Raw genomic sequence first — 15,397 nt, 5'->3', positions numbered from 1 at the left:
GGGTAGGGGGATCCAACTCACAGCCCAGAAACATCCTCCTTTCTCCTCTCGATGTGGGAATCGGCCGAGGAGAGGGCCAAAGGACAACCATTGGCTCCACTGTGTGCTGTACCCCCAAGGAGGGAATGAGAACGCATCGCAAGGGCTAGAGGCGGCGGCTGCAGTTGCAGCAGAGCGGGTTAGAGGCTCCCAGGTGGTAGCGGTGTGCCCAGGCGCATTGGGGCTCCGGCCCCCTTCGCCCAGCCCAGCATTGGCAGGGGTGGGTGGGCTGGCAGGCTAGACCCAAAGGCGCAAGTTGTGGGTTTGAGTGTCACAAAGCAAGGAGCGAGGGAGAGTTCAGAGAGTCCGGGGAGTGGTCGCTGCTGCCGTTCCGCTGGTGGCTGGCTCCGCAGGTGGCTCCCTCTGGGTAGGTGAACACAAACGAAGACGTATAGGAAGGGTTAACCGGGTACGGGTCGGTCAGCTCTTCACCATGGCTAAAGTAAGAACTAGAAAACGCTACCTCCGCCGGGGCCAGGGCTGCGGCCGGGAGTCCGCCCAGGGCCTGTTGGTAATGCAGGGGCACTGAGGAGTAGGAGGCCGAGGGCCCAAAGGGGTCCTCCTTGACCGGCATGGCCAGGGCGCTGACCTCTGCCGAGGGGCCGGGCTGCCCGCTCAGTTCCGTGATGTCCTGGTAGGGGATTTTGCAGCTGCCCTTGTGAGCCACGAGGACAAATTCCAGCCGCTCCCGTTCCTTCTGCAGCTCCGCAATCTCCGACTCCAGCTCAGCTTTCTCTTCCTCCAGCTGATCCGTCTCCTGGGGAAGAGGCAGCACCAGGTCAGACTGGGCTGGAGCAGCCAGGAACCAGGGAGGCAAGCAAGTCGGCCCAGAGCAGCGCCTCCTTCTTGCCCGTTTCGTCTCCTCCTTCCAGGCCCATTGGAGACTCAGCTCAAGGGAAGCGTTAATTGTTGGGATCCTTCCTCACCGTCCCCCTCCCTCCCCCCACCTTCCAGGTTCCCCCCTGCTTTAAGGTGCAGGGACTGGGCTGGGGTCTTTCCAAGGGGAAGGCCTTTGGTCTCCCAGGGGTCCTTATTTGTGGATTTGGAGGGGGCGTGGCTTGCTGGAGCAGACGCCACCAAATCTTAGTGAGGGTGGCAGAGACAGCTTCTTCCTTCTCCTTTTCCCAAATGGCCCATGAGCACAGGAGAAGGAAAAGGTCCAAGGGGACCCCTTCCTCAGCCACCCCCAGGTGGGCCGCTAGAAGACCCAGAGCGGTACCCCAGCAGCATCTCCCCCTGGAGCATTCCACTTCAGAGGACTGGTGGAGCAGTATCACCCCCAAACTTTCAGAAAACTCTGCAAAGTGTGGTCAGAAAAGTCAAGGTGACATCGGCATCAGCACAGTGGAAGCTCTGCCAGCTTTCTAGGAGCTGCAATGGCAGCTTTGGGGCTGCATCCTTGACTTTTTGACTGCACCATGCAGATACCCCTGCCCCCTTGAAATAAAAGAATGAATGATTCTAATGCAAAGTGAAACATCCTCCTCCCAAGGACGAGGCCCGCAATAAATTATAATAAATCCTCTCAAGATAAGGTAACTCAAGGCCAGGGGTCTATCCTGACAACTGGCTCCTTGCTTAAGGAAGGTCCAAACGGCCAAAGCCTTTGACTTAGGAGTCGGAATCTATGCAGCCACCACAGGGACAAGATACCAGATTCCCTCCTGGGGGCTTTATAAGGCCAGAACAAGGATAACACTAACTCACCCCCCTATTTGCACTAAAACTCACCGCTTGAAGCCGGTCGGTCAGTTCTCGACGTCGATTCCGGCACTTGGCAGCCGCCAGCTTGTTCCTCTCCCTGCGGACCCGGCGCTTCTCTTCCTCCTCGGGGGTCAGCTGTGCGAGCAGAAAGGAGAGGCATATCAGGCATCGGCTGCCATTGTAAGGCCAGAGGCTTCCCAGGACTCCTGGCACTTTCTTGCAACTGGGGGGCAAGTTAAAAGCACCCCCAAAACACGGATAGGAAGATGGAACTGTGTCATCATCCTTTATGACAGATAGATGGGGAAGGGGAGGCAGGGAGGGGGGACAGAAATGTCCAAGCAAGGAACAAACCAAAGAGCCGGCCAGTCTGCCTGTTGGAACACTTTGGCTTTTGAAGATCTTTAAAGCAAATTTATTTCAACCCTAATTCAGGCTTCATGGGTTGTTTTATGATTAAGGCTGTTTTTTATCATGTTGGTTTATTCCTAGGCTTGCTTTTTGTAACCTTCATGCCTTGTAAGCCACTCAGAGTCTTTTAGGCATGGTGGGCTATAAAACCTCTAAATTAAATAAATCGGCACAGTGTATTTCTAAACTGATAAGGCTCTAAATTGGGGCATAAAATGTTTTTTTTTTTCATGAAATTCAAGAGCGTCTGTGGGCCTTACAACAGGGGTCTCCAACCTTGGCAATTTTAAGACTTGTGGACCAACTCCCAGAGTTCCCCAGCCAGTGCATGCTGGGAGTTGAAGTCCACAGGTCTTAAAAGTTGCCAAGGTTGGAGGCGCCTGCCTTATGACACACATCTACTCCTCAAGGCATGTCAAATCAAGATAATATAGCCACAAGTAGCTCAACCAATGTTGGTTACTGCAGCATTTGATTCAATGTCACCAGAACTAGCTTCCGTTTGGCCTCAAAATTGGACGCAGCAGAAGTAGTCCTCTGGATTTCCTGGTCTCCCAAAGTAGCATCTGAAGCTATAAAAGACCATCAAGATGATTTTTGGGAACCTTCAAACTCATTGCCCCAGGAAGATCCATTTTCTAGATTGTTTTAATTTTTCAAAAAATGAATGGGAGCTTAGCAAACTGCAGAGCACACGCTGCTGTCCTAACCCCTATTTTCCTCCCAAGACCTTCTTAGAGAACAGAATTGGGGAAGGAGGCTGCCTGTCAGCTGCTCTATTTTTCTTGAGGCGAACATGTGTTTTTGTGACCGGGGCACTCCGCACAATTCCCATTTTGTAAGAACACTCACAATGGATTTTCAATGGTGAACGGACTGTTGATAATCTTCTAGCTATATTAAGTCCTCCCCACAAGGCATCCCAACTTCCAAGGTGACAATTTGGAAACGGGGAATCTCTTCTGGGAGATTCCAACATGCCAGATATCAAACTTTAGCAAGCAAAGAGAACCGAGTTCATGATCTCCTGGCTGAGGAAGGAAAAGCAGCTCACCGTTTCTTCCCGTGTTCTTCGGGGCCGGGCCCTGCTGGACCGAGGCGGAGTGGTCGCAGCCACAGGGACAGTCGAAGGGCCAGCCGCATAGGCACCCATTCCTGGGGCAGCGTAACTGGGGCCGGGCAGGTCATAGGGGTCCACTGGGGGTGGATGTGGCCCCGAAGGCTGCTGCTGCTGCTGCTGCTGCTGCTGCTGCTGCTGCTGCTGCTGCTGCTGTTGAGACTGAGCCATTGAGGAAATCAAGGTAGGCTGCACCAGCCACTGGAGGTCTTGGCTTGTGGATATAGCAGTCACTGTTGGCACAAAAGATCCGGGCATTTCCCCAAGGCCGCTGCACTCCTGGAGGAAAGTGAAGGGGTCAGGTGCTCATTATGGGGGTCTGCTTTGGAGAACAGGGAGCACTTCCCTGGCTGCACCGCACCCCCCTCCAAGGCGGTTCCACAGGCATCCCACGGCCAAAGCAGCTCCCATTTGCACTGCTCCTGTGTCCAGCATGCAGGACCCCATACCCGGGGAGGGAAGGCACCAGCCAGAAGGGACTGGTATGTCGCCCTAGGCACCGGCTGGGCAGGCTGGACCCCAGAGACACCCCCTCTACAGCCGCACCCTCAGCCAGGGAGCCCCGCAGACCAGAGCTGAGCGCTGACTCTCGAAGCCAAAAGCCGGCTCTATCAAGCCATGGCCGGGAACTTAATTTAATTAATTGTGGGTTTTAAACTGAATTTTAATTGTTAATTTTAATCATATTTATTATTGTTGTTTTATTGTGATTTTATTGCTGTGAGCCGCCCCGAGTCCTTCGGGAGAAGGGCGGCATATAAATTTTAATAAACTTAAACTTAAACTGAGGCTCATTCGGACTCCGAGGGCGGGGGCTTCACTTTGGCCAGCCAAGATCAGCCCGCGGGGAGGCAAGAGCCTCCGCGGCCGAGCTGGGAGGAGGGCAGCCCGGCGGGCTCCGTTCCCCAGACCCGCGGGATCCCCAAGGTCCCCCGAGCCGGGCAGAGACGGAAGCGCAGCCCGGGGACAGCCGCGCTCTCGGGCAGGGCTGCACCTCGAGACCCATCATCCACAGCGGGCAAGTAGTCCGGCGCCGGGGGGGGGAGGCGAGCCAAACAGCCACCCCTCGGGCGCCCCCCGGGCAGGGCCGGCATGGCAGCCCCGCAAAAGCCTCCCGCCCGCGCAAGGACCATCTCGGGCAGCCCTGCGATCTCAGCTGGTAGAGGGACGGGTCGGAGGGGGCGCGGCTGGAGAGCCGCTCGACCAATCCGAGCGGCCCCCGGCCTTGCCCCTCCCCCTAGCAACGGGGGAGGGCCAGCTTTCCAAAATAACCCGCGCGCCTCGGGGAGGAGGAGGGGGAGGAAAACGCGCCGTACGTGCCTCACGTCAGCACGGAGCGTTCCAGTACGTCATGCGTTACGCACAACCCCGCCCCCCTTTCTCGCTCGCGTTCTCGCCTCTCCTCCAGCGCGCGTGCGTGGAGGGAAGGGGAAAAGAATTGAAAGGGGACGATGAGGAGGACTTGGGGGGGAGAGGGTGGCGACCCCCTTTGCAACGCCTCGGACGGCGACCGGATGCCGGGAGAAAGACGCTTCGTCCGCACCGGGATGGGCAATGAGGGGGGGGAAGCGAGCGGACCCCCCAAATCTGGCCGGGGGAGGGGCAGGGGAGCGAAGGAAAGACGGGGGTCGCAAAGACCTCCCGGGATCGGACCACCCGCGCTATTCCCGCCCTCCAGGGAGACCCCCCCCAAGACCCGCAGCCGGGCGCCCCCGTCCCTTACCTGCGAGGAGGCGGCAGCGGCGGCGGTGGGGCTCCCGAAGGAGTCCACCGAGGAGAGGTACTGGGACTCGGCCGAGGGGGACGAGCTGCACCGGGAGGTGGAGTCGTAGTCTCCGGGGAAGCCCTGATACATCTCCCTCGGGGGCGCAGGCAGGAAGCCGCGGCCGCGCGGGGGTCGCCTGGAAGCCAAGATGAGGGGCAAGCGGGGCCAGCCAGCGGGCGAGCGGCCGGCCGAGAGTGCCGCCGCCGCCGCCGCCGCCGCGAGGTCGGGCTGGCGAAGTTGCCTCCAAGCGGGGCCGGCTGGCCGCTCCTTCTTCCTCCCCCTCCGGCTGTCAGTGCCTGGGGGGGAGACGGCGGGCGCCCTGAGCGGCGAGAGGCTCGCCCGGTCCTAGATCCACGTGTTGCAGCGGCTGGGCACCGCCGGTGGAAGCGTCCGCTCAAGTCCGGGAGGAGCGCTCCTGCCTCCGATTCTGCAGCGCCTGCAAAGCCCGGCGCCTCGGCTCAGATGGCGGCGGCCACGGGGATGCGGGCGAAAAGGGGAGTCCACCGCCGGGGTCCCTCGCAGCTCCGTCTCCGTCGCGGGTCAAAATCTTATGAATGAAGCGCGGTCGACAGTGTGGCTTATTTATACAAGGAAGGGGGCGGGTCCCTGCTCACGTCACCAGGAAAAGACCCTTTGGGGTCGCCGAAACCGGGCTCCGGGCCCGTCTCCGCGCCCCAAACTCGAGCGGTTGCGTTCTCCGGTCCCTGCGGCTCCTCCAGCCCAAGAAGGTCTCTCGGCGGCCCCGGCAAGGGGGTCTTTTTCAAGCGCTAAAGCAGGGGATCCCTCGCTCCGCCCCCGGGTGTTCCTGTGTGACGCAATTAACCATATTTGGTCTTGTGCTGTGTTTGTTTGGTATCCTTAGCAATACGTCAGAGGGAATCCCTTTCTGCTAAGCCGCGCTGCGGCGGCCGCACCAGCCGCGCTGATCCGCCCCCTGAGCGCGCGCGGCTTTTGTTGGGTATTAATAGAAACTTTTACTATATTCTAGAAACGGCATGAAAGCTCCGCGGCGGGCAGGGAAGGAGCACAGAGGGAAAGCTTTCTCTGGCCGCCGCGGCCAAGCGCTGCACGGCGCGAGAGGCGAATCTCTCGGCTGGGCACCGAGCGGGCGCCCTTCTCCGCCCCGACCCCCCCCCCTCCGCAGCCAGGGGCAGGAGTAAATCCTGTACCCCGTCCCCGGCAGGGCCCTTAATGTGGGGAGCTCGCTGCCCCGGGATGGAAGGAGGGCGGCCTTTCCGCCAAAGACAGCCTGAAAGGATTTCGACGGGTCCTTTGTACGTCTGACACAGCGGCTTCCCTGTCCACGCCCAGCCCACAGTTGGGGGCTCAAAGCTTTCATCCCCACCGTCGTGAAGCGGGGAAGTTTCCAGGTGCGGCTCGGTTTATGACCCACATTCCCACAGCCGCAGCAAGGACGACTGGCACCTTGACGCTGAAAGTGATTGGCCAACGCACGAAAATGTGCTGTATTTTATTCTGCCTAGCCTGCTAAGCCAAGAAGAGTTAATGTTTCAAGGAGGGGTTTTTGAAGGGCTGGAAACCCCCTCCCTGCCATCATCATCATCATCATCATCATCATTTTACATCCTCCAACGATACCTTAACAGTTCCTAGGTCCTTAGTTAGGACTCAAGCTGCTGAGCTATTAACCAGCCTCAAAGGCTATGAATCTCACTAAAGATTAACTAATAATAATAATAATAATAACAACAACAACAACAACTTTGTTGTCATTATATTTGCATATACAGTATTACCCATACAACGAAATTCACTTAACACCCAAAGACCAGGTCCAACACACATAATAATCCCCAAACGCCCCACCACCACCACAATTCCCCACCACTAAACCACCCAAACATCCACACAACAGACCAAGTAATGCTGTCCAACAGCTCACTGATGGTGGCCCTTCAGTTCATGGTTGAGTGCAATTATAGCTCTGGGATAAAAACTATTCAGAAAATGTGTGGTCTGAGTTTTAATTGTTCTGTATCTTCTGCCAGAAGGCAACAGTCCAAAAAGATTGTAAGCAGGATGGGAAGAGTCTCTGAGAATGTTATGCAACTTTCTCAAACAGTGAGATTCAAAGATGTCGTCCAGGGCCAGTAGCTGGAGTCCGATTATATTCTGGGCGGTTTTAATGATTCTCTGTAGAATATGCCTTGCAGATATTCCAGTTTGGTGGACCCTGTTTGAGGAGGGAGGGATTAGACCCGAAGGCAGGAACTTTATTTCGCTTTGTGTCTATACACAACCCCTCCCTTACCTGACCTTTCTGGAGCTTAGCTAAGACATCACACCCTCCTCCACTTCCAAGAGAGCCAGCCTGGTCTCGCCTGTGGCTGGGGTGTCACGGGGTATGTGCATTACCCAGTCTGGAGTCAGGCAGAATGGAGCAATCAAGAAACCTTCGAATCTCAGGGACTGAGATTCACTTCCCCTGCTAAACAGGGAGAAAATTGTTTCTTGGTTTGTTTATTACATTTATTTGCTGCCCATCTTACTACAAGGCAACTCTGGGCTGCTCAGAAAACATTTCAATACAGTGAAATACGAAGGGAGAAGCTATGTTGAAAGAGGTACATGCAACCATCTTATCCATGTTTAGCTAACTCACAGCTCACTCAAAGCCTTGGATTTGCAGAACTTGTTGACCCCTCACCTACTTCTTTTGCACAGAGTGCGGTTTAGAGTGCCATGTGAACTCAACCACAGAAAGGCAGACTCTGACTGCAGAGCTCAATAAAAGGGAAACCACCTTTCCCAGGCAAGGAGTCCCCGCACAAAGGAAGGGATCGCCTGAGGAAGGCCCCACCCTTCGCTTGGGAAAGGCTCAGCCATCCTTCCTCCTGGGTGAAAGGCCTGGAGGTTCCCCCCCACAGCAATATATCACACACTGATAGGTAGGATGATTTATGATGTGGGTCTCAGTGTTAGCCTGGCTGCCTCTTTCCCTCTGTAATCTGTGGAGTGGGCCAGCTAAGCCTTTCCTCTTCAGTTGCAGTCTTCTGATCTATTCCAGATGTGTTTTGGAGAATATCTGGTTACTGGCCTGCCTGCAGAAGATTTGCTGAGCCGGGATCATCTGGTTTCCTTTGGCTTTGAATTAGTATTTGAATTCTACCACCAATCAGCAAGCTCAATGGTAGAAACTCCAAAAAATGTTTTGAGCTTCTTAGAAGTCTGAGGCAGGGGTCTCTAACCTTGGCAACTTTAAGACCTGTGGATTTCAACTCCCAGAGTTCCTCAGCTAGCTTTGCTGAGTCCACAAGTCTTAAAGTTGCCAAGGTTGGAGACCCCCTGTTCTGAAGCTTATATCCATATCCAGAATGGCAAGACCTGGCCTAGTGACAGGGCACCTGCTTGGCACCCCCAAAACTTTCCTGGAAGGTGCAGTTTCTGCTTTGGGGCCTTTGGAGAAACCAAGGTTGAGTTGGGCGAAGAGAAGAATCTGCCTTCTGCTTCTCTGGAATTCTCCCACCTCCCACCCCCGTCTGATGGATGCCCTCATCTGTGCAGAATGGCACTGGGGCTGCTGACTGCAGATCCTTTGAGGCTGCTGGGTGTGCATGAGTGAGGGATTGACCCATTTCTGGACCTCAGACAGCTGAATGTGTGAATTTACTGCCTTGCGCTGACTGTAATAATAGCACTCCAGTGCCCTACTCAGAGTGGAACCTCTAAGTTTGGATTCCGCTTTCTGCAGGTCTAAATGAATGCAAGTGATGTCCTTGGTTGCTGGGTCCATGAATGTGTGCAGGGAGCAATGATCCGTGCCGCTCTGTTCCAGCAAGGTGTTTGTCCCCAATTCGGTAGGAAACAGGAAATCCAGGATCCTCTTGCAAAGAACATGTTCAGTGCGCTGAGCAGAGCAAGTGAAAACACTGCAGGCCTCCAAAAATGCAGGTCATGATCTGAGATAAAATTCCTGCTGCATTGGCTGGGAAGTGGGGTTTTTTTTTTGGGGGGGGGGAGGTACTGGAAGCCAAATGCCAGCTGTGAATGGAAGCATTTCTGTAAGTAGAGCAGCCGCGTATAAATTTAGCAGCAAGCCAATAATCCGTCCTTCTCAGAACAAGTCTTGCAAATGCGCCCCGAGGACACCATCGTGCTAAAGAAGAGCTGGGTGGATTTGCTGAGTCCCACGCAGCCCACAGAGCGTGTGGCAGGAGGAGAGCGGGGGCTCAGGGCTGAGTTCCTGTGGGCAGGAAGGGAGGAATAGCAGGAATCAAATGGGTTTAAATGTAAACTCTTCACCTTCACCCTTGTAATCTGTTGGCTGTTTAGATCAAGAACTGTTTCCTCTCAGCAGCTAGTTAATGTATAATCCCAGAAGTTAAGAGGGAGAAGCTTGGGGGGGGGGATTTACTCCTGGATAAATCTGGAAAGCTGCTCTTTTGGTCTCTTCTGGGGGTTCAGAGTGGCTGATTTCAGACTTCTGACAGTCTTCCTTCAACGAGGCATCTCCTGGGGTCCTGGAAGAAATATTAAAGAATAACAGGTTCTTCTAGGCATGCACAGAGTGCCTTCCTTTGCCACTTTCCCCATCCTGGCACCTTCAAGCCTGGGCTTTGGGGATCTGGGGAGGAATGTGCCCAAAATTTGTGCTCTTCCCTCTAACATCTGAGGTGGGTAGAAAAGTAGGTCAGAGGGAACAGCTCATTTAGGACACAACTATTATCAAACATGTACAGAGTTTATTTTTCAGGGCGGCTGGCATTTTAAAAATAAGGCATCATTAGACTCTGGTATACAGCTTGTTCTGGTTTCGGCTGGGACTGGGTGTGAGCGGCGTTTGTTCCCAGCGACAAGAAACTTTCTAACTTGGTCAGTTGTTTGCATTCCACCCAGCCTGGCTCATAACCACAGAAGGAATAAAGCACAAGAGCCTCTGGCAGATCACACAAGACCCGGCCAGCCGCGGGCCAGACGCAAATAATGACAAAGTGGGACCTGGACATTTTGCCCGGTGACCAAATATAGTCCCTGCCCCACCAGCAATCAGACAGGCCAGGCTGGGCTATTCTGGTTCTTGCTCTGTCCTGCCACCCCCTGTCTGCTGTCTGACCAAAGGACCCCACTGGATGGAAAACCTGGGTGCCCACATGCTCACCCCTGCTTTGCCAAGTCTTTGGGTGGAGCATCAAGTTTGCAGGAAGTGCTCTTAGGTACTCACAGGTAAGTTTGGCAGGACACAGCACCTGGTGCCTTGAAAGGGGTCCTGGGCCTCACATCAGGTGGGTCAGTTTTTTCTACCCGAGTAGAGTTCAAATTTAGCCATTGCAGCAGGGCATCTGGGAATTGTAGTCCATGTGGGTTCCATGCTGGGGAGAACTGGTCTATATGCAGTGGATCATAGAATCCTGGGTTTGGAGGATATTTGGGGGGAATCTAATCCAGCCTCGTGCAGGAATCATTAAATCACCCAGGACAAACGGCTGCCAATTTTCCTTTTAAAAACTCCAGTGATGGAGCTGCCTCAACTTCAGGGGGCAGCTCTCCCACTGCATCAGAAGTGCCCCTCCCAGTCAGGAAATTGCTCCTCCATTCAAGTTTGGGTCTCTTTCTGTAAAGCTTCCACCTGGCCTGCCTCCAGGTGCTATATCAGGATGAGGATATATCCCTCCGTCTTCCTCTGAGAGAGACTCATGTCTCCTTTTAGCCTTCCCTTCCTTAAAGACCAAGCTCCACTCTGCACATTTCACCTCCAGGCCCTGCACCATCCTTGCTGCACCTCCCTGCATGTTTTCTGGGTCCTCAGCATCCTCTTTTGAATTGTGGCTAAGCCACAAGTGAGTATATCTGTTGTTTAGTGTTCTGTGGGAACTCTGTTTGTGAGATCCACTTCTTAGAACATACTGCTGTCGGGCCACTTTAAAATATCCAATTTTTTAGTCATAGAAACTGCATCGTTGGATGTCCATTATAAAAGGGATGTCTTCCTAATATGTTTTCAAACCTATTACCCACAGAAGGGGTGCCCAACTAGGGCAACTTTAAGATCCGTGGACTTCAACTCCCAGAATTCCCCAGCCAGCTGTGCTGAAATTGAAGTTCACAGGTCTCAAAATTGTCCTGGTTGGACACCCCTGCAGTATTCTTTGCAACCAAATCTGACCCTTTAGATCTTGATCAACCCAGGCCAGCCACAGGGGTGTGCTGGGGCATGTGTGTATGTAAACTAGTTCAAAATGGCAGCCACGGCCATGTGATCAAAGCCCATCCCCATTCATCTCACGTTGCCTGTGAAAAAGACTGGGCTTTGCAGTCCTGGCTGCTGATGCAGACCCCTCTGGTCAGCTAGCTGCTTTATCACCTCTCCTTGTCACCTCCTCGCTCTGTGAAGTGTGTGTACCCCCCCCCACACACACACACCAGGTGAGTACCACAACCCCAATTCCACCTGTACACCCAGAGGCTCCAGAGCAGAAGGTCAGAAGCCAGAACTGGGTCCGATGTGTCTCTGGACATCTAGATTCATCCCCTGGCAAGGATGCTCAGCGACCTTGGCATGGCCCCTGATGAGTAGTGGCCACTGAGGAGGCGGCTGAGAAGACCCCATTGCGGACTCAGAGAACAGAAACAACCTGTTTTCAAAAATCCTTGTCTGGGGTGTTCACCACTGGCAGGAAGTGGAGTTTGGTTCCTTAACCTGCAGGGTTCTTGCAAAGACACGGGACACTAAACCTTTCAGCATGTTTTGCAAATTCAAACCGACACAGTGGGACAAATCTCTGACTTTGCACATGTTCTACAACTGTGATTCAAAGCAAGCTGTCCTGTCCTCCTATGGCCCTCTTACCTGTCTGCCCCTTTCTTTGGGGTACCTCCGCTTCGTCACAAGTCCCCTGCTCCAGACCAGCTGACCATGGGCCAGAAGGCAGAAATGGAATGCCCTTTCTCAGGGCTGACTGCCAGCGGCGGAGACCCCATGTGGTGGGGGCTTTGAGGTTTCCGCTTCAGAGACCGGCTGTTTTCTGAGAAGGCATTTCAGATGGTCTGGCTGGCTGGGGAGGAGGGAGGGGGTGGAAGCCCAGCCCGGGATCTGACACAGCACTTTGATGTCACTGGCCAGGAACGTGGCAGGCATGTCAGGGGGCTGAGTCATGCTTTGGGCTGAGCCTAGCTCTGCGGAGGAGCAGGCAGGGCTGACTAGAGTGCCCCCCCCCTCCTGCCCTCCTCCGCAGAGGGGATGTAGAGAGGAGGAAGGGGGCTTTTGATGTGTGCTGGCGCCCTAACTTCGACAAGCAGGTGTAATTGCGGGTACAAAGAGGGGAGCTACGACTCATAGAACAGAACAGAGTACCAGAGTTGGAAGGGCCCTTGGAAGTCTTCTAGTCCATCCCCCTCTCCAAGCAGGAGACCCTATACCACTCCGGACAAGTGGCTGTCCAGCCTCTTCTTAAAAACCTCCAGTGATGGAGCAGCTACAACTTCTGGAGGCAAGCTGTTCCACTGGTTAATTGTTCACGAAAGACCAAGAGGGCTAGTGGTTAAAGCAAGGAAGAGGGGAAGGTAGGGCAGGTTTTATTGGGAAGGGAATGGGGTACAACCAACAAATGAGAAACTGAGGAAGCCCCTTTCCAGAAGGGGGTTACTCTGGTTTTTAAAGGATTAAAAGCAGGAATCCTGTGTTTTTTCAATGCTTTTCCTGGATGTTGGAGGAAACAGGGTGGGCCAAAGGCCTGAAGCATGGCTGGGCACTCTTTCCCATGCTCTGGAGGCTGAAGGAATCTGAGGGTTACGGCAGCATTTCTCAATCTCAGGAACTCAGCCGTGGGAACTTCAACTCTGAGAATGACATTGAAGTGTTTGGAGGATTCTGGGAGTTGAAGTCCACGCCTCTGAAACCTGGGTTAGGCAAGGTGATAGGTTAGTCTCTCCTCAGGCTCAAGGTTGACTCAGCCTTCCATCCTTTCAAAGGTAGGTAAATTGAGGACCCAGTTTGTGGGGGCAATAAGCTGACTTTGTATAAATATACCAAAGTATGAAGGCTATTGCTTAGCGCATTGTAAGCCGCCCTGAGTCTCCGGAGAAGGGCGGCATATAAATTAAAGGGGAAAAAAAAAACTAGGCAAAGTGAAAGGAAGGATCAGAGGAGATATGACAGCAATCTTTCAATATTTGAGGGGTTGCCCCAAAGAAGAGGGAGTCCAGCTATTCTTCAAAGCACCTGAAGGCAGGACAAGAAGCAATGGGTGGAAACTCATCAACCTGGAATTAAGGAGAAAATGTCCTGACAGTGAGGACAATTAACCAGGGGAACAGCTTGCCACCAGAAGTTGTGGGTGCTCCATCACTGGAGGCTTTTAAGAAGAGACTGGACAGCCATTTGTCTGGAATGGAATAAGGACTCCTGCCTCGAGCAGGGGGTTGGACTAGAAGACGTCCAAAGTCCCTTCCAACCCTATTTATGTATTTATTATATATTTATTTATTGAATTTATATTGCCGCCTAATCGCCCGTGGCGACTCAATGTGGTTTACAGAATATATTGTTCTATTCTAAATATTAGTGATGCTTTGTGGGCACTTTTAACTTGTTAGCCTGCCGACCTTTGGAAGGAGTTAAAGTCCTTCTTTTAGGAATCTAAACAGGAGCTCCCATTTCCTCCCCATATCTGTTCGCTGGTCAGACTGATGCCTTCTCTCTCTCCCCTCTCTCGTGGCATGTGCTTGGGCTGCCCAGGACCTTCCCGTGCTGTGCGAGATGTGCAAGCATTCAACCACTCCGTTTTTGGCTGCACATTGTGTCTCAGAATTCCCTTCCTTCCTTTCCAGCTGAAATAAAAACACACATGTTTCTTTGGCTTCTGCCTGTCACATGAGCTGGAAGGAAAACTCCGGCAGCAGGCAGTAACATGTGTGTACGTGTGTGTGAGTGTGGGGCCTGTGGTGGTGGGACAGGGTGGAATTGGCTCGTAATTGGCTCTGCCCTTGGAAACAATCCACACCTCAGCAATAACTGCCTACCTCACCCCCCATACCAGTTTAACCTGGCTGTGGTGGGAGGGGACGGAGCTCTGGGAAGGCTGGATGCAAAAGGATGGTCTTTAGAGTAGGAAGGGGAGCTTCAGAGAGACCCACTGGGACCCCCATCCCTGCTGACATCATTGAACAATGCCCACCATAGGTGGGTGGGGGTAGGGGTGGAAGTAAGCTTTCCAAATAATAAAGTTTATTTGTACACCAGCCTCAGTCCCTGAGGGGTGAAGGAGATGGGCAGTTTTAAAATTAAGAGACAGAGATGAGAGACAGACAGACAGACAGAGAGACAGTCCGATCCATCCATCCATCCATCCTGGAGGCCCTCAGCCCAGCCCCAGAGCTTCCAGCGTGGTGCTGCAGGGGCCTGGACGGTGGGCTTCACAGCCACGGAAGAGAGACCGAAGAGAGACGGGGAGGGGGGCGTCCTTTGCGGGCCGCCGGCCAGAGAGGCTGGGAAGGTTAGGGGGCGTCTGTGGCCGGACCGGGTGCCGCGCAGGGAGGAAGTAAGGCTGGGGGGGGCCGTGCCTGGGCTGAAGCCTTCGCCGCCCGTGGACGCTCTCCCGGCGTCTTCCTTCCGTTCCTTAAACGACGCTCGTTTTTCCTGCGACTCCATCGTTCGGCGGGCCACCAAAGGCAGCTCAGCCCTCCGGAACAAGCAGGGGAAGACGGCCACGGAGTCGGGGGAGGCCTGCCAGCCGTGGGGGGGGGGGCAGAAATCCCGGGAGGGACAGAGAGCGCGCCATGGGCTTTGTAGTCCAGCGCGTGGGGCGCGCGAGGGGCCCCGTGGTCCGCGGAAGGGTCTCCGGCGCGTCTCCGCCGATCACGCGGCCGGCCGAAGAGAACAAACAACCCGCCGTTGCCCGGCAACAACGTTCCATGGTCCGCTGACGTCACTCTTCGTTTGTTGACGTTTCCAGGCAACGGCGGCGCTGCCCCGACAACCGCCTGAAGGGGGCGGGCCTCCCCGCCTGGCCAGCCTCCTGAGGGGCGGAGCCAGCGGTGCTTGTGGCGGTTGCTCCGGTGGGGAGAACGGGGCGGGGCCCTTCGCCGGTGCCCCCGCTCCCCCCCCGCGTGGGAAAGGCCCTGCCGGCCGCCCCGACCTGCCTCCCGCGGGAGGCGCGGGGACCTTTGCAGGCACCGGGTCTGCGTTGCGGCTTGGTTGCCACGCGAAGCCCCCGCTGCGCCTGCTTTGGGGCGACCGGGCGGGACAGGTCCTGTCCGGGCTCCGGCGGCGGCGGCGGCTACTCCCAGGCCCTCGGGGCCCTCCGCGGGGGAAAGGCGCTTCTCAGGCTCCCCCTGCCGACCCTGCTGCGAGCGCTCCGAAGGGCGGCCTTATGCGGGAGCCCCCTCCGGCGGAGCAGGCGAGC

At 54.9% G+C, this 15,397-nt stretch overlaps 1 protein-coding gene across 3 annotated transcripts; it reads right to left on the bottom strand.

Moving 5' to 3' along the window:
• FOSB (FosB proto-oncogene, AP-1 transcription factor subunit) lies at positions 1-5,126 on the bottom strand. 3 transcript variants are annotated; one of them, XM_070950229.1, is made up of 5 exons: positions 4,995-5,126; positions 3,209-3,550; positions 1,771-1,878; positions 617-796; positions 1-463 (listed from the first exon to the last, which is right to left on the bottom strand). In XM_070950229.1, exons 1-5 carry the CDS (start codon positions 5,124-5,126, stop codon positions 311-313), a joined length of 915 nt encoding a protein of 304 aa, XP_070806330.1. In that variant the 3' UTR covers positions 1-310. The 3 variants fall into 3 exon arrangements, with proteins under 3 accessions (XP_070806330.1, XP_070806327.1, XP_070806329.1); XM_070950226.1 differs by having other exon boundaries at positions 1-796; XM_070950228.1 differs by lacking the exon at positions 1,771-1,878 and having other exon boundaries at positions 1-796.
• Positions 5,127-15,397: the final 10,271 nt, after the last annotated feature.

This window comes from Pituophis catenifer, unplaced genomic scaffold (genome assembly GCF_029215685.1).
Source record: "Pituophis catenifer annectens isolate HBS135680 unplaced genomic scaffold, rPitCat1.0.hap2 SCAF_9, whole genome shotgun sequence".
Classification (NCBI taxonomy): Eukaryota; Metazoa; Chordata; class Lepidosauria; order Squamata; family Colubridae; genus Pituophis; species Pituophis catenifer.
This window is presented reverse-complemented; position numbering and strand designations above follow the sequence as displayed.

Coding starts and splice junctions, on each gene's coding strand:
- FOSB (XM_070950226.1), bottom strand. CDS start 5,126: ATGTATCAGGGCTTCCCCGGAGACTACGACTCCACCTCCCGGTGCAGC. Junction 3,551..4,994: donor CCGCTGCCGCCTCCTCGCAG/GTAAGGGACGGG, acceptor ACTTTCCTCCAG/GAGTGCAGCGGCCTTGGGGA. Junction 1,879..3,208: donor GAAGAACACGGGAAGAAACG/GTGAGCTGCTTT, acceptor CTGCTCGCACAG/CTGACCCCCGAGGAGGAAGA.